This window comes from Eutrigla gurnardus, assembly GCF_963514095.1.
Source record: "Eutrigla gurnardus genome assembly, chromosome: 8".
NCBI lineage: Eukaryota > Metazoa > Chordata > Actinopteri > Perciformes > Triglidae > Eutrigla > Eutrigla gurnardus.
The window spans coordinates 10,201,329-10,224,037 of record NC_139922.1 but is presented as its reverse complement, the minus strand read 5'-3'; the positions used below and the strand labels follow the sequence as shown (position 1 = coordinate 10,224,037).

The following is a 22,709-nucleotide window of genomic DNA, read 5'->3' as shown; positions in this document are numbered from 1 at the left end:
GTGAAGTGAGTATAAATCACTGCAGGCATGTCATTGTGCATCAACTTCCTCCTTGTGGTAAGGAACATATTCCACGCAGCACATTTGCCATTTGCAAAGTTAACTGCACAACGACTCCTACCTTTGGTCGCTGCAGCGCTGTCGTTGGGTCTCTGTGGCGTCACACACACACACACACACACACACACACACACACAACACCCTAGTGCACAAACCCACAGACAGACACAAACACAGACGCACATTAAATAAACATGCATTCTGTCCCTCCACACACACACACACACACACACACACACACACACACACACACACACACACACACACACACACACACACACACACACACACACACACACACACACACACACACACGGCAGGAGTCCATCCAGATGAGAGGAGCTCCTATTACATCTGCAGGCGATCTGATCCGAGGTCAGTGTCAGTCACCTCGTGATCTGGACTGGATGTGAGACGTCCATTACTCTCTGCTGCGTTTTAAACAATATAGGAGCCGACACTGGCCCTTTATCAGATAGTCATATCATCGACGTGCATTTCTCACAGAGCCACATGAGTAAAACTGAACAGCAATCAGTTGAAATCAGAAGTTTAATTTTGCAGATCTTCTCTTCTCAGAACGACCAATAGACAGCTCCTGCATTAATATGTAGTATCTGTAGGCAATGATATTATAGAGTGGGCTTGTAGTCTGAGTATTATTGAGCAATTCAAAGCAGCACGCTGAAGCAGGCTTCATTTGAATGCCGGTAAACAGTCTGTGTGAAGAGCAAAAGAGGTGGAACGCAGTGGAACCTGCAACCTGGGAACTCACCGGCTATCATCGGATGACGATATCGCTTTTTATTGGTTTTAAATGAGCTTGTAGACAGAAATGTTCTGTATCAGTAGATTTAGTTTGCATTTGCTCTGATCCTCAAAAATAAATGAGGTTTTTGATAGAAGGAAATTGTCAAAACATAAATGACTGTAGACTCAAAATGCTTTTTGAGATCCTTCTGGTCTGGTTTGAACTATGCCACAGGAATAAATCCTTATTGAAATAATCCCATTAAATCAGTAGATTTCAACGGGATTAAGTGAGACTACATGTGTGCTGGTGTGTACGACAGAGAGAGGGGGGGAGAGAGACAGAGAAAGAGACAGAGACACAGACATCCCAAGGGTGATGCACACTGCAGCTGGAGGCCGATAACCGACCAATTACCCAGCTGACCACAGCAAGGAGCCGTTAGCTCAAAAGGTTAATACAACAGGAATTGATTTGACACACTACTTAAATGTGAGACAGTGTTACCTCGGGTCATCTACACACAGCCTCTCTGTGCCATTTACACCAACTATGTGCAGGCTGACACCGAGAAACTGAAAAATACACACAATTAACACGAAACGAAAGAAAGCAACTGTACGTACACACACACACACACACACAAACACACACACACACACACACACACAGCCCCCCCCCCCCCCCAGAGAGTATTATATAACGTTACCCCTGACATCAAGTGATTGCATGCAACTAGAAGCAGGACAATCGAGCCATTTGTTCAGCAAGTCAAAAATAGCCGCCTCCTTCCCTGCCGTCTACTATTACTACCTTTACTACCACAACTTACTGCACAGCTTGCGTCTGCGCTGCAGTGGCTTTAAGGGGCCCCACAGTTTAAAAAGGACAATAATATATCTCCAGATCAGTACAAGTAAGTCAGTCTTTGCTGGTGGGATTTAATAACTACACGTTTTGGAACAAAAACGCCACACACACTGGAAATTCCAGAATTAAGTGTTGAATAAATAGCGTGCAGAAATACCTGCAGCAGTATCGCCATTCAAGTTTGTCATTTCGTGATATATTACCTCTGTGTTCGATGAAGACTCAAGTAACCTGTTGATTAAATGGCAAAGTGTGCTCAGGTTACTCGGATGTATAAAGAATCGAGGAAGATTAGCGGCAGGAAACAGAAGGAGCATTAAACCGGAGTAAAGGCTTAACAGGATCCCTGTGGAACAAAGCCTCGTCATTCACTCCCTCTAATCACTGCAGTTTGATGCTGCCATCCCATAAATATACATAGAATCTTTTCATGTCATATTGACATCAACTGTATGGAAATCCCTTAATCTGACGTGGGAGTTTTCTATAAATGTATAATAACTAAAAGAACGCACTTGTATATAAACCTTTTTCTCAATGGATTGTTATTCATTGATTAACTTAAAATTAACTGGAGTTCATTCATTTTCATCCATTCATTCATTTGCTGCTTTTCTTAATCTTCTGTGATATTAGACGGAACATCTTTTACTTTTGTCGGACAAAACAAACCATTTCAATATGGGTGGTGGGCAATTTTTTAATTAAAAGACAAAATGCTTAATATAATAAAAATGTCCATTTGTTGCAGCCCTTATTACAAGCGTCCTTCACCGTATCCTCCTTTAGTTCCTTCTATCATTCCCACTGTGTCTGCTGTAACCCACTCTTCCTCCATCAGCTCTCCCATTCATCACAAAAAGAAGCAAAGCAGCCGGATCAGCTGACCCCATTGTTTGGAAACCAGGACCAGGAAGAGGAAATGTGATCTCCACTTCAGCTATTACAATCATGCCTGTTGTTATCTGTCTCCAAAGTCTCTCCCTACAGTGTTTAAAGAGGACAGCATGGAAGTCATACACATTCAATGAGGAATAAAATGGACAGGAAGAGTGTACTATGCACAGCGCATGTATCTGTTTTTAGGGTTACCACAGACGTAATCCCGGTGGCCCTGCAGGTCTATTATAGCAGCCCTGTGTAGTTTAAAGGGCTGTTTGAGCTCTAGACGCTTTTAAACACTTTACACACATCTGGCCCAGACTGCTGCCACCTTGGAGTGCTAACCAGCCTCCGACCTCAGAGACGCCTGGCATCGGGGGCACGGCGCTCCACGTTGGAAATGCTTTAACGGGAGGTTATGTGCATGTGTGTGAGTAAACAGGGAGCGATTAGAGAGGAAGACAAAAGGCGAGTGAGCCAGTGTCAGTTGCCCTACACACATGTAACCAGAGCCTAAAGCCTCGGCCATGACCTCACCGGGGTTTTTTCCGTCCTCGGTGAGCATACAGTCAGCGGAGCCTGGCACAGCCAGGGTCGGCTCCCATTCACAGAGTCATGCATTGTAATCCTACACAGTGTGATCACACAGGCATGCCTCGCAGCAGAGAATGCTAATCTAAACTCAAAAAAAGACACAAAGAAACAGCCGGCGACTTGTTTCTGATGGGCGGAGCGGCGGATCAAACACATTTTGATCTCAGGTTCAAGAAGAAAGTGTTGAGCGTTTCCCACGTGAGTCAGCATTAAGCGAGCTGAGTCGCCGTGCTGTTCCTTCAAAGGAAGTGAGCGCAAGGCGATTGGTGAGAAATGTGCATTAAATAGATATAGAACTGCTGTGATGGAAACCCTGTGGTTATTATAAACAAAGGGCATCCCCAACACGCCCCTCATCGACTCTGGTTAGTTAGAAAGTTAGATTTTTAATGAAGCGTGGTGAAATAAGAGTAGGCGCATTGGCTCAGGTTCACATCCTCTATCGTACTAATAATAAATGTGGACATTTTCATGACCACACTTAAATGAAAACGCAGCAGTTACGTGACAAATGAAAAACATTCGCAACTGAAAATGTGTGGGGAACAAAACATTTGTAGGAACTAAGTTTGTAGGGTTCCAGATCTTTGTCATGTTCGTTTTCAATTTAGTAGAATTTAGAATCAAATCATTTCTCGAAATCTAAGTACAGCTCAAAGTTTTTTCACAGTGTTAGCAAATACGTCAAATATCTCGGGTTGAAGCTCTCGCACAAATTGAAAAGGACTTCCTGACACATACCAAACCACACTTGTGCATGACCTGCAGCAAACCAGATTTCTAAAAGCCGCACATGAAAACCACAGCGGCCCGAGAACGTCTTTCCAGTCAGGCCAACACCTGTTCTGTAATTTACTGCACTTCTCTGAGAATTAAACAGCTTAGATCATTTTGCACTGGAAAAACTGCTGTCACCCAAGCTGTGTGGTGTGGTGTGTGTGTGTGTGTGTGTGTGTACGCCGTAAAAAAGAAAAGCTGTAGACCTGAGGGGGGTTTACAGCATTTTTCCACACTTTCAGCCGCCTGACTTTAACACATTTGAGTAGAATATCGCCGAGCCACAACACAACTACTTATTAAGGTACAGTTGGTATGTGGGACATTCTCTGTGTAAAGTCCTACCTGCCACTGTACAAAATCTGTTGTCCCGTCTGTCTGTCTTTACGATGTCCCCAGAGGTGCTGAGTCCATCTGTGGAGACAAACCAAAATAAACGAGTGAAATGCAGCTCACTTATACAACATAAAGCAATAAGAGATGATTTAAACAAGCAAACATGACAACTTCCACACTGGGATGCAACAGTGTTAATGTTTTTTTTTTTTTTTTAATCAAAGACTCCTTTCTGTTGCCTAAACCTCAAGTGAGGAACACCATCAGTGTCCCACAGAAGTGGGACTGAGGCTAGTTGGAGGTTTGTATAAGAGGACTTGGCCACCTGATGGGTGCGGCTGCAGGGCACAAGCTGAGCAAGACCCGACCCTAGTCCACCCTGGACTCAGATCTGGATAGACAGATTGCTGAATGTGTGTGACATAGCTGGATGGGCAAACCGAAACACAGACACGCGCAGGCACGCACGCGCACAGATGGGGAGAGAGAAAGCTTCTTTAGAATTAAAAAAAAAATGCACTCCTTGCCTTATGTTCTACTTTATTCCTCTGATTTGCGTGTGTGCGTGTGTGCGCGCGCGCTGCAGCTGGTTAACGTCATGATCAGCAGCCAAACGCTAATTGGGGTCAAACACAAGGGCCAGAAGTAAATCATGTTTCAATAATATCGGATAAAAACGACAGCTCTGTGGCTCACAGACTTTTAAAAACACTTTCTGTCCACGAAGACAACCAGCACGCAGGATTCTTTACTCCGGAGTGACTTTCTCCTACTTTTATCCGTTTCTAGCATATCACTAATAGTGACTTTATAGTCGCAGTGTAAGAACACTAAAATAACCCCGTACAGACAAAACGCGTAGAGTAGTTATTCAGGTTTTATTAACGCTCCTATTTTCGGTCGCACGTGCGCGTGTCCGCGCGCTCGTGAGCAATCAGCACGGAGCAGACACCTGTGCAGGTACCGGCCAGCCCGACGCAAACCCCGGCACGGCTAACAAGTACAGGACCGGTAAGGAACTCCCAGCTGCTCCCACGGAGCTTCGCCTACCTTGTACAGAAGGAACCCGGCAACGCCTCCTGCAACAGTCGCGGGCCAAACACTTCTAATAATCCAGTTGAATTAAACAAGAAAAAACAATGCATCCAAGGGAGCGAAAAACCTGACGGGGGGAGATGGTGAGCTCCGCTGGTGTTGTCAGAAGACAGTACTGAGGATGAGGAGGAGGAGGAGGAAGAAGAGAAAAGAGACTTGTCGCAGGCAAGTTGCAGAAAAGAAAAGTCCGGCCCCTCGCGTCCTGCCCCCTCCCTCCCCTCCTCCCCTTCGCTCTCCTGCTGACAGAAATAGCAAGCAAGGCGGGCCCCACCAAAAATAGCCTCGACTTCACACGGACCTTCAGGACTATTGTTTTCCTGCACCGACTTGACTCCCATTGGGTGCACGCCGCAGCCAATCCGCGCCTTGAAACTTGTACCGGTAAGTTAGTTTCGGCGAGGGGGGGACTCCAATCAAAAACAATGGCCCCTACACTGTGGCTCCATCTGCTGTCAAAAACCTCCAAACTGGCGCTGTTGCAGCGCCGTGCAGACCCACGTGGTTCCGGGGGGTCCCGGCACCCTCCAGGAGCCCTTTTGGAGGTCCCGAGGGGAAAAAAGCAACAGGGGCCAGTTTAATTTCACTGTTACATGCCGCTGCGCATCAGGATGCAACTTCCATCTGCTGTACAAACAGCATATCAGTGCGTCTCTCAGACCTCTTTGTCAGGATGAAACAGCAGTTCGACCAACATGTGACACTCCCAAGATCAAGCACATGTTCACGAGGCTGCTGCCACAAGCAAAGGACCTCCATCAGGTGGCTGCTTCATTCTTATGTTTATTCTCTGTCCACTGTATTGGTATAACCTTGTAATATGCTGTACACAAGAATTTCTCATTACAGCACAGAATGAAACCATAACGGCATTAAACAAAAGGTTATTTTGGTGGGGCAACTTGAAACAAACTTTCTGCTCAAAACTGTCTATTTTTATTTAGTATTTCCTGCCAGGTTTTTATGTCAATTAGTGCTCCAAAACCGTATTTCAATTGCAATTCACAGAATTACATAAACTGTTCACGAAACAAAATCAACAAGTGAGCATCCCTGCAATGCTCCTTGAAATCAGGCACCTCAAATAAATTGTATTAGTTTGATCTAAAGTGGACCATAGCAGTAAAACCATTACTTAACCACCTATAAATTACCCCAAAAAAGTATTTCTTTCTTTTTTATGGAGAAAAGTGCTATATAAATCAGGCCATTTAAATTCTGAAAAAATGTGCACAATCCAGTGAGCAAAAAAGGGATGATGAACAGCCATGTTATGTTATTTTTCACAATGGTGAGTGTTATAATGGTGCTGTCTATTATATGCCTGGAGCACTGGAAGGTGAACATACCGAGTATACACATTTAATTTACCTCTGAAGAAATAAATGGGCCATTTTTCTAGGAAATCCGACCCTGTGTCCACTTTTATCCTTTTTCAAAGTCATTCCCAGCAGTGTCTCCTGGTAACTTGTACACCTGAAAGGACTCCTGTGTTTTCCACGTCGTCAACAACAGAAGAAGAAAGCCCACTGAAAGGCCACTCATGAGGAAATGTTTGAAATGTTTTCTCTGGGCCTATAACAAGGTCGTATATTGTTGAGCTGATGGTACAAACAGCTTTACTTTCACTGAGAGGCACAAAGGATGACGCAGTGGAGTTGTAATCTATCAGATTAGCATTTGCTAATATGTACGAGGACAATATGAAAGATCTAATGGTGGCAGCTCAGAGTGCATATTCCTGCCATATGGAAGAAACCCATAGATTCATCACGGTGATAATCCCTGAGCACAATCACATTAGCTAGGTTTGCTTGTTCCTATTCAACTGTTACAAATAAAAGATTGCCAAGGACGTGGCTTTCTGCTGTAATTTACTGCTGATTTTTTTTAAAACGTCATATAATTTTTTAATAGGAGTACTTAACTTATAAATGTTCATTTACAGCATTACACAAAAAGCTTGACACCAATGTGTCTGTTGCTGTTTTCACTTAAAAGCCTCAAAAGTTATGTTTTAATTTACACTTACACTGTAGCCCTAAAATATAGTCTCATATAAGTCAAAATTATAATACACTTAAATTATTGTTTGTTATATTCAAGTTCTTTTTATATATTTGAATTATTTATTATTTTGTTAATTTACAGCATTACAGGACAAGCTCTGCTTCAATATATGGTATCTGTTGATGTTTTCATTTTACAGTTAAACACACAGTTTTCTTTTTGTCCTACTTTTTCACTATTACTACTGTAAGGAATACAATAAAACTATTGTTAATGTCTTTGCAGTAAATTGTATAGATCTCTTACGGTGGTAAAATAAATGGACACATTGTACTTAATGCATGCCTATTAAAAGACGTGATCCAGGATTGGAAAGACGTAGTACTACAGAACGACTGAGGGAATACATCAGGAGGGAGCTCTGAGGTCATATGGTTGAGAAGATTTGATAACAGTTCCTGCAAACCAGGGATGTGGTGGAAAGTAAGGTGGCCTTCACCACCGTAGTGTGCTGACATAACAAGGTTATGATACATATCACAGTTGGTCCTGTAGAAGGTAGAAATAAACTTGAAATCTTGATATCTTTAAATCTTAATTAAAAGACTTTGATATAATTATTGTTTATGGGGGATAAAAGAAAGTTAATCCTCTACAGTTTTCAGACATTGGAGGTCCAAATCTCTTTAAGCTGTTGTTAGACCACCATGCAGAGCAGCAGAGAAAGTAGAGCATCCTAGTGATCAAACCCGACTGTGTATAAGAAGTGGAGGTATGACGACATCACCCATTGGTTTGTGAACTATTGTTTTGAAGCCTTGATGGCCGTCGCCATCTTGGGGTTTTGCAAGCAGTGAATGGAAGTGGCCATATTTGGACTGTGGAGGAGCGACGGATGGATCGGATGAACCCAAGCAGCAGAGGAGCAACCTTACTGCATTTGGCTTCTGGTGTGAAGCTGTTAACACAATTAGTTTCCATAATTCAAGTAATCTTATTGCGGTGGCGTGGTATCGTGGAAGTGACGACAGCAAGGCCACGGTAGTGACCTGTCAATAGCCTCGCCCTGAAGAATATCCTGCTTTCTGGTCTATTTATCTCTAAATGGACCATACTTTACTAAATGTACATCATGTATTGAAGAAGACATTGTTAACATGTCTACTGAGATAATAAATCAAGTGAGAAGAAAGGTAATTTTTCTTAGACTTCCATGTAATCTGACTTCTTTTAGCAAGCAGAGGAGTCGCCCCCTGATGGCCAGCAGAGAGGATGCAGGTTTAAGGCACTTCAGCATTAGCTTCTCTGCCGCCTGGTTCAAACACACAGCTATAGTTCACTCTAGTGTCTTACGTGGCGGCCGATTGTCTTGTCAGGTTTTTCTGATCCCAACGCCTTCCTAGAATCAAGAGGCTGTTACGTAAATCCTTAAAACCTCACGTCACATATTACTGACGTGTGGTCACAATGATGGAAACTCTGTTTAATCACAAATTGTGTCATATCATTCAAATCAATATGCATCCTGCAACAATCCCAAAACTTTCACAAATAAAGGTTTTTATCTTATTACAAGAAATAAAAAATATTAGTTATAGTTTAACAGATAAAGTTATTAGTCATGATTATTGTCTTAAAATAGGTCACTATGAAAATCTATGTTTGGATATATGACAGATGTGCTTAGGTACTTTTTTAACATTTATGTCCACCTTTGTCTCGTCCCTGTTTTTCTGAAATTATCTCCATCGAGCCGTGTTCTAATCTTTTGAGGCAGAAGCTGTCATTTGTTATGAGTTTCACTCGCGTTTCTCAGTGTGTTTCCCCGCTCTCAACCGTCCTTTTGTTTCCACAGAGCACTAACGCGTGTGAGCCTTCTATCCTTTTTTCCGATCTCGCCGTCAGCCAGGTCAACCTCTGATGTTTCAGACATTAATATTGAAACCAAGAAGTGTGCGTCTGTCTCCTGCTGGTGGGGCTCCATCGACCGCTCGCTCACCCTCGGGTGCCTCTGTGAACAGGGGGGACCAGCACTGTTCCCAGAAACCGTCGGTGTGTGGGTGTACAGAGCTAAATAACTGTGCGTGTGTGTGTGTGTGTGTGTGTGTGTGTGTTTGAGTTTTTGCTGTGTGTTATATGTCTTTATGATTGCATGTGTCGATGTGCCTTGACATAAAGCGTGTGTGCAAGCATATATATGTGTTTGTAAGTGCGTCAATGTGCGTGTGTGTGTGTGTGTGTGGTTAGCCCATTCAATTACACAATCTACCATGTCTGAATCATATCCGGTTTTCAAGCTGAAAATAACAAAACCATGGGGTGACAGAGAAGCAGCGCAGCAGGCAACTGCCCACAGGGAGAGAGAGAAACACACACACACACACACACACAGTCCAGCGCTGGTCAGTTAGTACTTTCCACAAACAACATCTATCTTATCTAAAAAGAGCTTTCCTTTGCAGAGCGGTTTGCTTCTTTCATCATTTGATGCCTGAGATTTTAAACTTAAACATTTTGTCAGAACGTCCACATGGTGTACACTATAGCCTACTGTATGAAGGAACTGGAAAATATGATTATTGCAATGTAAATTGGTTAGTCCATATATGTGACTATTGACTTTTTATGAGAAAGCAAAAATAGCAAGCCAGTCCCGGCTGGAAGTCCCTGCAAATTAAACCCCTTTTAAAATAGAAAGTGTGGTCAATTTAGAAAACGTCCCCTTCAGCGCAACAATGTTGGAATCAACGTTTCTGAGTCAAATCTGAATGCAAATCAGGTTGAAATGACATGGTTAAAAACAGCCAGTCTGACGTATGTAGCGTCTGTGTCAGTACTATATGGGGCAGGATGTGGTCAACTGTGTGCTACACTGTTGCCTCCCACCTGCAGAGACGTGCTCCTGCTTCAACACCACTTTTGACACGAGAAGAGATCTTTTCACAAAATGCAAAACTGAGCGTTTACAGAGTGACAGTTAGAAGAATGGACGAGGGCCGTCAGACTGCATGAAGCAATGCAGGCGAGAGAATGAGTGGTGTCCAGTGATTAGAGCCGAGGATCAAAACACAAATATGCTGTGACCAAAAAAAAAAACTGTCAAAAACGTGTGAATGTTTGGAATTTGGCTTTGATAGCTTATTTTTAGTTATTAAAACAATGTTTTTTTTAAGCAAAGATCTTGTAGATCTGGTTTTTAACATTAAAAAAAGTAAGCCATTAAAAAAAAAAGAATTATCCCAAAACCAGGTATCAACACTAAAAATGAAATGATTTCCAGGCCTTCAACGCATATAGACACTGCACATCAAACTAAAGCAGCCAGTTTATGGCTTTAATTTACAATCTGTGTCTGTTGTTTCAATTCTCTTTGTGAGGAATGAGTAATGAGGCAGTAAAAAATAGAAATCTGAACAGAATTTCAGGGCAAAGAGGAAATTTACTGTCAAATAAACTTCATTTGACCTTTATTTTATGACGCGATCATGCGGATACAAGGAAAGACGAAACATTTCAACTTTTTTTCACTTAATAACCTCCCATGTGCCGACATTGTTCTGTATAAAAAAACAAAAAAAAAACAACACATGCTCTTATACAAGCATGAAAGAACCAGTTCAGTTTTACGCAACAGAGAAGGGTATGACCTGTATTCCCACTAATTATGAAACACAATGGTGTCACTGAGGTGTTTTAACAACTTACAAGCGTGCATTCACTATCTGAATAATCTATCTGTATAATGGAACTAACAGGGGAGAAGCAGTGAGCGAGTGAAAGAACATGAAGGGGGATTAGGAAGATAAAAGTGACCAAGAAGAGTGGAAGTACGTCAGAGAAGGAATGAGAGAAGGTGGAGAGGCAGAATCAGAGAAGAAGATGGGATGAGAGAAACAGAGCGCTGTAATAATGTTTGGCCTTGGCCTGCCAGCGGGGTCCTTCGCCTTAAGAAGCCAACAGGAATGTGAGGAATGCAGCATGAGAAGAAAAAGGAAAGAGTGGAGGAGAGGGGGAGAAACAGGGGAGGATGATGGGAAAGAAAGAAAAGCCGAGGAGGAGGAGGAGGAGGAGGAGGAGGAGGAGGAGGGAGGAAAGCGGGGGATTCCAAACACTGAGATGAAGATAGAAAGAGTGAGATGGGAACATGAAGGCAGGGAGAAATATGAGACACTGAGGAAAAGACTTATTATCTTTAGTGGGCTGAGTAAACAGGGGAACAAAGAGGATGAAAATAATAAGGCTGGAAAACATTTGGGAGCTCAGTTTGTGTGTTTACATACTTGTATTCATATGTGTGTGTGAGATAGTATCAGGGTGTGGTCAGCTACAGCATTGGAACTCACAACTTGTCCAGCATCTAATGTTAAGTGTCTTTGAGTACTTAAAAAAGCACTATAAGTCATATGAATTATTATTATTATTATTATTATTATTATTATTATTATTATTATTATTATTATTATTATTATTATGAAATGTGACAGGGCATCCTCTGCACATTGTGTCTTTGCCAGTAATCTCAGTGCCAGATATTTCACACCTGCATAATTCCACCAGAGGAAAATGAAATGCTGCCTTTCAGTGGATTTCAGTGGATGCCAGCTTCGGTCTTGTGGCGGTCAGTTGATGATCATGAGATGCGGACACACAGAGAGTTTGCACATCAGCACATGCACGCTCAAGTCGTGTGAGATCCTCCTGCTTCATTGAAAGATACGGTGGAGGCTAAAGGATTATTCAAAGCAATCACACATTTCCTCCAGTGAATGAGCTCACACAAGACGTACTCACAGCACGGCCCTGCAGCGCCAATAAGCACTCATTACAAACTGGCGTAGGACCACAAGGAGACTTTGGGGAATTCGTTTTGGCACCGGAAACATTATTATGCCATGGGAATGTATCATTTGTGCCAAAGCAGTCGGAGTTGCAGCAACTTGTTTGGTAATGTGTGCTCTAGGTGCTCTGCACCAAAGCCTCACACTGACTGTCCTCTGTCACAGCAAAAAACAGACGACGCCACGGCTAAAGCAAGAGAGCTGGTGAAACAGCACAGCTGGCCTTAGATGAACCCAGATGTGCTTACTAGTGACATGGGCTCCAGCTCGGACAACTTGAAGGGGCGGGGCTTAACAAAGCAACTGCCCCCCCGTCTAGACACATACATGATACATGCATGCATGTCCTCCCTGGACGTGGCAATCAAGACGGGAACAATTCCTAATCTGTAGCAGAAACAAGAATCCAAACTGAAGCAGCTGTTGATAACTCACAAACTGTTTATTTTACATGAGTTATTAATTAATTGGATTTCCTTTCAATATGACTGGTGAGCTGTGTGACCTGCAGTTCCCTCCAAACCCAAATTACTGACTGAAATAACAAATACTGAAAACTGAAAAAAAAAAAAAAAAAAATACCAAAAGCTGGCAAAAAATATCTGGTTAATTGTGTAACCTTGTTTCCTCATTCTGCCATTTCCAGTTGAAATCAAAATTATTTTGCCAAGTTTTATTACATTCAGGCAGACTTCCTCTATTTCACCATGCGCTTGTCCGTGAACAACATCTAACATCTAAGAACATTGACTTCTTTCGTTGAATGAATAGAGGATTTTGTGGAAAGGGCACAGAAGGTCTCTCTCTTTATGCAAGATGAAATTCATGAGCTTGAAAACAAAGAAAAGCATCCCTACTTTAAGGTCACTCTGAATTACACCATGTAAAATCCTGAGATATATCTTTAAATAATCATTTGTATACATTTTGGCATCTTTAAATGAAGCTCTGACCCAACATCTGTTGTAAAATCCCACACAAATACTTTTCACATACAATGTCAACACAACTGGAAACCCAAACAAGATGCAATCATACATTCCCTTACAGACCGTACACATTTCAAAATGTTTCCCCATGTGTGTGTGTGAGAGAGAGACTAGCCGCATCGAAAGCCTTGTCACACTCCACAGAAACACAATGGATCGCTGACAGACATTTTCCACAACAGAGCAATGGTGTCGTGTGCGCCGTCATCACTCCCCAGTGTTGAGAGGTTAAATAAAGAAGTAATGTGACCTTTTTTTTTCAGGGCACATAGAATAATAAGAGTAGTATTACAGATACAAATCAATCATCACACTGTAGATATGGAAATAGAACCGAGTAGTCCAAAAAGAAACTTCCCCAGCAGATGAATCCAAGTGAGCAATGCCACCACAGCAGCAGATCTCTGGGAAGCAAACGCAGACATTAATGTCTTTGACTGAAATTTAAAGACGGTCACATCCGAATGAATGCGAGGCTCTTCTGGCCGTTTGATCTGGTAACATTTCAAGCGAGCTGAGGTCAACCCTGGTGACAGCACAAGCAGAGTGTATAATGACAGGCTGAGGATCCTTTACACCCTTAAGATGTTTGGAGTTATGGCAAGTTGTTCAAAACACAGCAAGAAACCATAGCAACCACAGGGAAATGCCAGAGATATCAACAGCACTCAGACAGACACACACGCACACACACAGGCTCAAAACATAAAGTCAAATCAAATCAAAACTCAGCCTTTCAACACCCACCATTCTGAACAAGCCTGTGTGTGTGTGTGTAGGAAACACCCAGAGAGGCCCAAAATAGCTCTAAACTCTCGTTCCCCATCTCTCGTTTTCAATGCCTCGCTCTCTGTCTCGTTCTCTCTTGTATCACTATCAACCATGGGTAGGAAACAAAAACAAGTTAACGTTCCCGTACGGAAAATGGCACCCACCTAAGAGTACACATGACATGTGAGAATATCAGGCTGAGTATATGATTGAGTGTATATGGAGAGAATAGTGGCATAACTGTTGTAACACAAGGGGAAAATGACACTCCTCAAAGAGGGGAAACATTGGTAGGTTTTGTCTGACACATCGAGTCAATACGAGCTGTCAGACATTCATTGAGAATGTTTTTTTCTCTAAACTATGTTAACATTATAACGCTCTCTGCCACGCACATCTCCATATAGCTAATTCTCCTACATTTCTTTCTCAATTTTAGGATCCTGTGTCAGAATCTTTTTTTTTTTTTTTTTATTTGGTCCAAAACTGTTCTGGCAACTTTGCCAGCTTATTTGGTTTCAGGATCCTCAATTATAAGTGAAGCCGGGCTTGTAAACATAGGTCACATGGACTCACAAGTAGCATGTTTACTGGACAGTTTTAGTAACCTGTCATCCTGCAAGGTTAGAGATTTTCAAACAAATGTAATTGCAGTTCAATAAGAAGAGCGTGTCGGCGTGGACTTGTGTCCCCGGCAACATGAGCTATATTAAGACAACTGAGTTTACGCTTAAAAGGATCTTATTTTTCGTATTTTTGGCAGGTCAGATCCTTCGGTAACGATAACTGTGCATTCTGGTACTTCTGTAAACTGTTATGGATGTTTTTGCAGAGGACAGTTTGGGAGACGATTCGACAGTTCATCTTTGTGTTCTTATGAACTGAAGTTTGGCTAACCTGGAGGTTTGTTTACATCCTGTCTGATCATGTGATCAGACCAGACCTCAATGATCTACCTGAATACCAATTCTTAGTAAGTAAGTGGAAATAAAATAATCAATTTGAATATTTACGAATGGAAATTATGTTGTTTTTCGATGCAGCACCCATGTTTGCGCTTCATAACATTGAACAGTAAATCAACACTGTATGAAGCGGGGACACGGACTGTGTGTGGACGGGTTCTGCCCTGGGCTCCGGCTGTCAGACGTCGACAACTTTGAATCAACAAAACCAAAATCATGTGTTTTGGGTTGTTTCCTTTTGTTCAATACGATCTAAGTCTTGACAGACCACAGCACAGTTTTCTTTGAGCCTCACAACTTCTGCTTTTTCTTTGTGAAATTATTTGATGACACTGGAGTCTCAATGTTATTGTTCTCAGAGGGCCAAATGAAGGGGGAATTAAAGAAAATGTGTCTTTGATGCCCCGTCCAAATGCACACACACACACACACGTACCACTCTATGTATCGGGTACAACATGGCAGTTTCTGCTTCTTACATGTGTCTTTTCAAAATCATCTGTCAGATGTTCATTACCTTGCTGAAAGACACTCCAGCAGGGCAGTTAACAAAGGATAGGGGCTAACACTAGAGGCTCTGGAACCTTTAGGGAACCTTGTAACCCAAACCTGAACCACAGGCGACAACATTTTTACTGTTGCATCAATATCTCGCATGAGGGATTCAGAACCACAGCTGGCTGTGTTTCCCAGGGTCCAGCTTGCTGATATTAACGTTAAGCCCGAGCATATTGAAAAATAGAAATGGGAAGTTTCATAATTCCCACACTCTGTGTGTCTGGCTAAGATAAGACACAGTTGGACAAACTTTATTACATCGGCACTGGATGGAAACATCATAGAGCTGCTATCACACACACTTTACTCTGCGTCTGTAAGGTCAAGACGTATCAGACGTGCATATCCGCTATCTGTCACTGTCACCGATGATTGATGAAAGTGAAGCTTCTCGGTTGGGAACTTGTGTTTTCTCCGGTGTTTTGAGTGAAAGGTTACACCTCTCCTCTCCGCTGTGCCCTCTGTGGGAATTTAAGAAACGGAGAGAGAGAGACAGATGGGTTTTCCCTGCAGGATATCCTGTTCTAAGTAGAGCTGCTGGGCCCACTCTGACCTCCTCACCCCTCTTGACCCCTGACCCGCTCATAGCTTAGGCTTACATCTCTGACGTTTCCCCAATCGCCCAAAATCTCTTCGTATTCTTTCAATTTTGCGGCGGCCCCTTTCCTTTCTGTCCTTCCTAACTCCTCTGTCATACTCACAGGTGTCACTTTAATTCCCCCTCCTTCCTTTCCCTCTTTGTTCCTTTGTCTGCACCGACTCGATCTAGTGGCAGCCTTCTTCTCCGTCCTCATGTCCTTTATATTCTTTTCTCCTTCTAAATGGATTTGTCCTTATTAGCAGTAGCCAGGAAAGTTATAGCAATGATACACTCAGAAGCCTTTATGCCGCCCTTTGAATTTAGGAGTGGTCATAAAGTGCAGCTCTTCTGAAAAAAAGATTAAACGTAAAAATGACGAATATTTGATATTTCCAGCCTGTAAAACATGAAAAGTTGCTGCCTTTGCTCGTCTTAACTTCACAGTGAATTGAGTATCTTTGGATTTGGGACTTTTAGATGGCCAGAACAAGACATTTGACTACTTGTGATTTTTCACTATTTTCTTATATTTTAACTAAACGATTCATCTAAAAAAACTGATGTTTCGATTTAGAAAATAATCTATTTCAAATAATGGTATTTGATTTGAGTTAAAAAAGAAAACGTATGTTTATCAGAAACGATGCAATGATCTCGCTCCACAAGTTTGAATTTGTTTAAACAATGACATTTATTGTTAATCCCCGGCAGCTTTGCCTTTCGTTGACACCTGTCCCATATTTGAGTTTGATTAGCATCACTGAAATAAACTATTTTTGGCAAATGTATGTCTTATGCGATTACTCCAAGTCTGATGTATGTACTGTACTGGCTGCATCACTTTTATAACTTCAACTGTCAGTGCTGGCTTCAATGACCTGATAGCCTTTTATTGTAAAGTATTAAAGTGCAGCCACCATTCGCATGCATCCAAATACCATGGAACAAGTCACCAACGTAGCTGCTTAACTGACCAACTGGGAAGTGTAGACATCAAACATCATGCTATGGACCTTAAATGTGTCATTGTTGGTCAGCACAGCTGCTTTCACCCGCATGGATCTGTGTTCTTGTCACCGACTTTTCTTTCACCGAACACGTTCATTGACAGCTGAGACATCTCAGATAGATCGAAGCCACAGGCGTGAAAAAAAAAGCTGGAAAGGTGTGTTCTCTTATACTCTCAAAATGTGTTGTTCCCTCTTCCAAAATATCACATGTTTTTATGATCGTGGTGCAGTTCATGTGCGTCATGAGCTTGAAAACAATACCCGCCTCATTCTCTCTTGGATCAAGTGAAAATAAAAAAATAAAAAAAATCTGTCAATGAGCCGATTCTTTGTTGCCAACATTTTCCTGAATAAAGTGTAATTTTCTCTGTACTACTAGTGTGTACTGCCATAGTTTGTCTTTTGTCTTTTGGCAGCAAAAACTTGAAAAACCACAAACAAGGAAACCACCACCATACTTATAAATCTCTTAATTTGACTACAGACAGGAGAAAAAATCCACCAGGTAGCGAATCTTGCTCTCGGTCGCACTATTCTTTTTCTTCCCCCACTTTCTCTTTATATGTCATCCTCCCTCCCTCCGTCACTCTCTGTCCCTCGCACCCAGCCCTCCCAGCCCTCCCAGCCCTCAGTAGAACTGGAACCCATTAGCTGATGAATGGTTGTTTGTGTTTTTTTAAGCTCGACAGCGCCACCCATGGCCGACTCGGCCAAAGAGGGCGATAACAAAACATTTGCTGTGATTAGAGGAATAATTAACCAATCGTCCTCTGACCTGCGAGCCAACCCTGAGGTCAAAGAGACACGGAGTGGGCTGCTTCCCAGGTGGTTTCCCATGAAAACCATCAGGCAGGAAAAGATATAGTGGCGACATTGTCTGCAGGTGACACATGCACTTCTATGTCTGTATCCGTACCGGGAGTGTGTGCTGCTTGTGTTTCAGTGAGTATGCATGCATGCAAGTGACAAGGATCCCAGCGGACCGAGCCCAGAGTTTGCCCAGCGAGGCTGTGGTGGAAATCAACACTTCCTGCTTCCTATGGCGAGAGGAAGTGCTACCGTCGCTGTCCCCTTATCGCTGGATACACAGGCAGCGTGGAGGGAGGAAGGCAGGGAGGGAGGGAAGAGGAAGAGGAGAAGGAGACAGGGCAGTCGGGCAGGCGAGACAAAGGCAGAGGACCGGGGGGAGATACGGCCGTGTCCACCACTTGTTTTGTTTTTGTTTCTTGGTTTCTGGCAGAGAAATGCTGAGTGGGTGAGAACATGCGTAAAATGCAGGCTTGTTGAACTGCAAGGAACCATAACTTATAAAATATGATTTGTGATAACATATGAATTACTTGTCTTATTATCCAAAACATCGGCAACCCTTTGCCAACAGGATTGTGGAAAACCAAACTAGACTTTATAGTCTAAATTAAACAAAAAAAAATCCAGATTTGCATTATGCTGCAGGTTCATTTAGAATAAAAAATACATTTGGGTGCAAACGTGGATGCATAGACTTTTCATGTTGTTTGGAGTGAGTGCATGCAGCATGTTGGCAGATGAGACATGGGCAGAGGAGAGGAAAGATACAGAGAAGAGAGGGAGAGGACGGACAAGGAGAAAGACAGAGGGAGAGAGGGGGAAAGAGTTGTTTGGGATCAGGGTGGGGAGGCTTTCAGCACTTGGGATTGTCCCAGATCGACACAAGCCGCTCCCTCCCTTTATAAACAGCCTCTGGCTTCCACCTCCCCTCCCCGTCAATCTCTTCTTCTCCCCTTTAATGCCTGCTGTACACAACTCATCTCCCACTTTACAGGAATTCTGATACCCTCAGCAGAAAATAGGAAACAAATCGACACTTGCTGTTTTTTCCTTGTTTTCTTCTGACAGTTTCATCTGTCCCCCCCACTCCAAGCACCAGTCCCACAACCCCCCAATCTGTGCCATTTCCAAAGTCAACACAGCACTAAATGCCTGGCTGACTCACTTCCACTGTGGGTGGCTCTGTTTCCAATTTTCTCACCAACTCAGCCAATCCACCAACTCCGAAAGAAAAGAGAAAACTTTTGTCCAGAAAAAAAAAAGAGTAGCCGGCGACACGCAGAAAATAAAAGAGACATTTGTCAAAGGGTCAAAAGAGTGCACGGAGATGCCGAGTGGAGACACGGGACGAAACCGAGCATGCTTCTCCCACTTCTTTTGTGGCTCTGAAATAGTTATCCCTGTTTTCCTTCCTTTCTTTCTCTTTGGGAGAGCGTGGGAGCGCCCTCAGAGTGCTGCAGAGAAACCACGGGGCTCATAACAACAGGAGGAAGCCGGTAACTTGAGTAACTCTGGGCCGGACGGAGAGGGGGGATAAGGAGAAGAGGTGGAATGGGGAGCGGAGGAAAAAACAGACGGGAGACCCGACACTCACATCTTTACATCTCTCCACATCTTGAAAACATGAAATTTGAGAGCACGCAAATAAAGGGACGAAACCCACATTTACAAATGACCTGTTGCATTCCAGACAGCATTTCCCACATGCATGCACATGTAAAGTGCCATTCACACACACACACACACACACACACACATGCATCTGCAAACCCAAACACACACAACGAGAGCTTTGCCTTACCAGTCTGTAGTGTGAACATTCAGCATGCGGAGCGTGCTAGAGAGTCCTGGCAGTCATGTTCACGTACAGTTCAGTCCAGAGAGCTCGAGAGTTGTGAGGACACCCAAACTACACGCACAAACACACACACAAACATGCACACACACTCACACACACAGGCACAGTATCAGTTCCCTCTGTCCAAGTGTTGAGAAAGTGAGGGGCCGCAACAAAAGGCAACGGAGGGAGGGAGAGATCGAGACTAAGGGAGAGAGAGAGAGAGAGAGAGAGAGAGAGAGAGAGAGAGAGAGAGAGAGAGAGAGAGATTAACCCCTCTGAACTGACTGGTGGACTCTCTCCCTTCCTCCCTCACACACATACACACACATACAGTTGGTTTGCCGTATCACTGACTTCTTGTGTTTTCTCTCAAGTGCCAAGAGGAGGAAGGGAGAGCAGAGGGAAACCAGAGTGTATTTGTGTGTATTCACGGTCACGGATGTGTGGATTGTACTGTGTGTGTGTGTGTGTGTGTGTGTGTGTGTGTGTGTGTGTGTGTGTGTGTGTGTGTGTTTTAAGGTAGGAGGGACTGGCTGGCTCAAGTCCAGAGGCAGCCAGCCTGGCAGAAAAAGACAATAGTAGGAAACACTATATCAGTAGGAGGCAAAGTACCAGCACAAAAATAATTACCAGACAGCAAAAAACAATGACATCCACCTTGGATGACACAGCCTGCAGCCTGCAGGGAACAATGATTGTGGAAACAACCAGCATAAAAAAGACTTTGTTGTTGTTGTCGTCCTTATCGCAGGATATAAAAATCCCCAAATCCCAAAATATCTGAGGGCTCAGTGGCGATGAATGTCAGAAATGTTACCGTTTATTTTCGTACGCGTAGAAAGCTTTCAGCTTTTTTTCTTTTGGCATTCATCAACACTTCAACATTTTTGGAAATGACTCAATCCCAAGCATGCAGACGCACATTCCCCGTGCGATCAGTCAGCCACAACTCCCACACAAATCTCACCGCCACCCACACGCACACACATTACCCCGGCTGTAATCATATCAAGTGATAAGGGCAGCTTCCCCCAGCGGTCGCTGGCTCTCCAACTCCGACCACAGTGACTTACAATGGCCCTGCAGTCTGAGCCTGCTCTGATTACACACACAAGGAGCTGCATTACACCCTGCTAATTCAATTTCCTCCCCTCCGGGTCAACCTTTCTGTGTGTGTCTGTGTATGTGAGTGTATAAGGAGGAACTGATTAAGCAGTTGTTGAAGGGAACAAGCTGTTTGCCCAAAAAAACGGACTGCGGTAATCTGTGGGGGGTTAATGCTGTTGTTGATCGATACTGTAGTCGTTTGTCCAGTTCTGGCTGTTTCTGCAACGGCAGTTAAGCTTCATCGGCTCGAGGGCCGAAACATTGAGAATCAGCTGCTCAGTGGACGTAGGAGCCGATGTAGCTGGTTTCACCAAAATCATCATGTTTAATTACTTAAGACATTAAACAATAAATCCTAATTACTGAAAATGACTAAATACATTATATCGTTCTAAGGACACATATGACGGTTGTCATTTCCTCTTGAAACTCGTTTTATGATAGTACGCTACAATCGTGTTTTGTTTATGTACAAAAAAAACCTCAGTCAGTTAAATTAGGTCTGGGAATGACGGGGACACTGGTGCTCTCAGTTAAAGGCTCTTAAAGGCTCGCTAACATGCTTACAATGATAATGGTGACTGATGTTTACTATCAAAGTTTTGCACGTTAGCTCACTCAAAAACTGCATTGCAGGTGATGGGAAAGTTCAGTTGTAGCGTGGGACAAATTCAAAATAAACTGTATAGAAGAAGTGGACATAGACCTGCGTGACGAAATCCATTAGTTTCCAATTGTTACTTAAATTACACACATGATGTTTGTCAATTTAAAAGATAATTTTGCACGTCAAGAAAGTAGTACTGTGGAACATTTGAAAACATGTCCTCTTAAAGACGGCACACCCAAAAGTGACATGAAGCTACGATGTGTGTGGTTCTTACCAGGATGTAACAGGTCTCGCTCTTCCTTCTGCTCCCGGCTGATTAATAGAGTCGCTGGATAAAACACATCAGGTAAGATAACGTTACATTTGTGATGGAATGTAGCTATGTTAGCTAGCTAGCTAGCACAAACTGTGACTTTATTGAGAGGGAGGATAGCGATACATTTGTGAGGGAACGTAGCTAAGTTAGCTAGTTAGCTAGCTAGCAAAAACTGACTTTCTTGACAGGTAAGATAACGAAACATTTGTGATGGAAAGTAGCGGAGTTAGCTCGCTAGCTAGCACAAACTATGATATTTTGACTTGCAAAATCATTTCAAAATCATCTTTAAATTGACACGCGTCACATGTGTAATTCATGGTACAAATCAAACAGGACCATAAAAACGTTTGCCTTGCCGTTGACTACAGTACATATTTTTTTCAGAAATGAGGGCCATGGGTAAGGGCCCCAAAAGGGGCAGGACTCTGACTCTCTATTGGCATATAGACATGACATATAGAATAATTTCAGTCAGGGTTGAAGTGATGGATGGACACACCGAAACTGATAACTACTTGGTTATGGTCAGGGAAGGATCGCATTGTGCTTTCCCACCCACGTATCCTGACCTCCTCCCTACGAGGTCTTGCAGCTCTGAAACGTCCAGCCTCTGCTGCCTCTGCTCCTGACAGACGAGAGCCACCAGGGGGTCAGCGGCAGTTAATCTTAAACATAGCTTATTTTAGGCATTTCAGCCTCTCAGGAACAAGTTTTGCGATGTGCTGTTCCATTGGTAATGTGCCAATCCACCTGTGAAAAAGGGCAGGGGGTAAAGACTGCAAGCCAATGTAAACATGGATGTTGACAAAATATCCAAGGAAACTTTGCAGCTTACCTCGCTTCCATTCAGATATCTGCAGCTGCAGATGTCTTGCACACACTGTAAAGTCACACTCGAGTCCACTGTTGCTCAAGAAGGGTGGATGTGCCAAAGATTCAT

At 43.0% G+C, this 22,709-nt stretch overlaps 1 protein-coding gene across 2 annotated transcripts in view; it reads right to left on the bottom strand.

Annotated features, from left to right (window-relative positions):
* The window catches only part of hdac7a (histone deacetylase 7a), a 63,794-nt gene extending 43,911 nt beyond the window's left edge, over window positions 1-19,883 (bottom strand). Inside the window, exons 1-2 of one of the 2 annotated variants that reach the window (XM_084014795.1) lie at window positions 19,695-19,883; window positions 4,280-4,348 (exon numbers count right to left, since the gene is read on the bottom strand). In XM_084014795.1, the coding sequence (XP_083870921.1) occupies window positions 4,280-4,348; window positions 19,695-19,713 (88 nt within the window). In that variant the 5' untranslated portion in view covers window positions 19,714-19,883. Of the gene's footprint in view, window positions 1-4,279; window positions 4,349-5,320; window positions 5,516-19,694 lie in introns of those variants that run through there. The other variant, XM_084014797.1, reaches the window with a different exon arrangement.
* Between the last annotated feature and the right edge of the window lie 2,826 nt (window positions 19,884-22,709).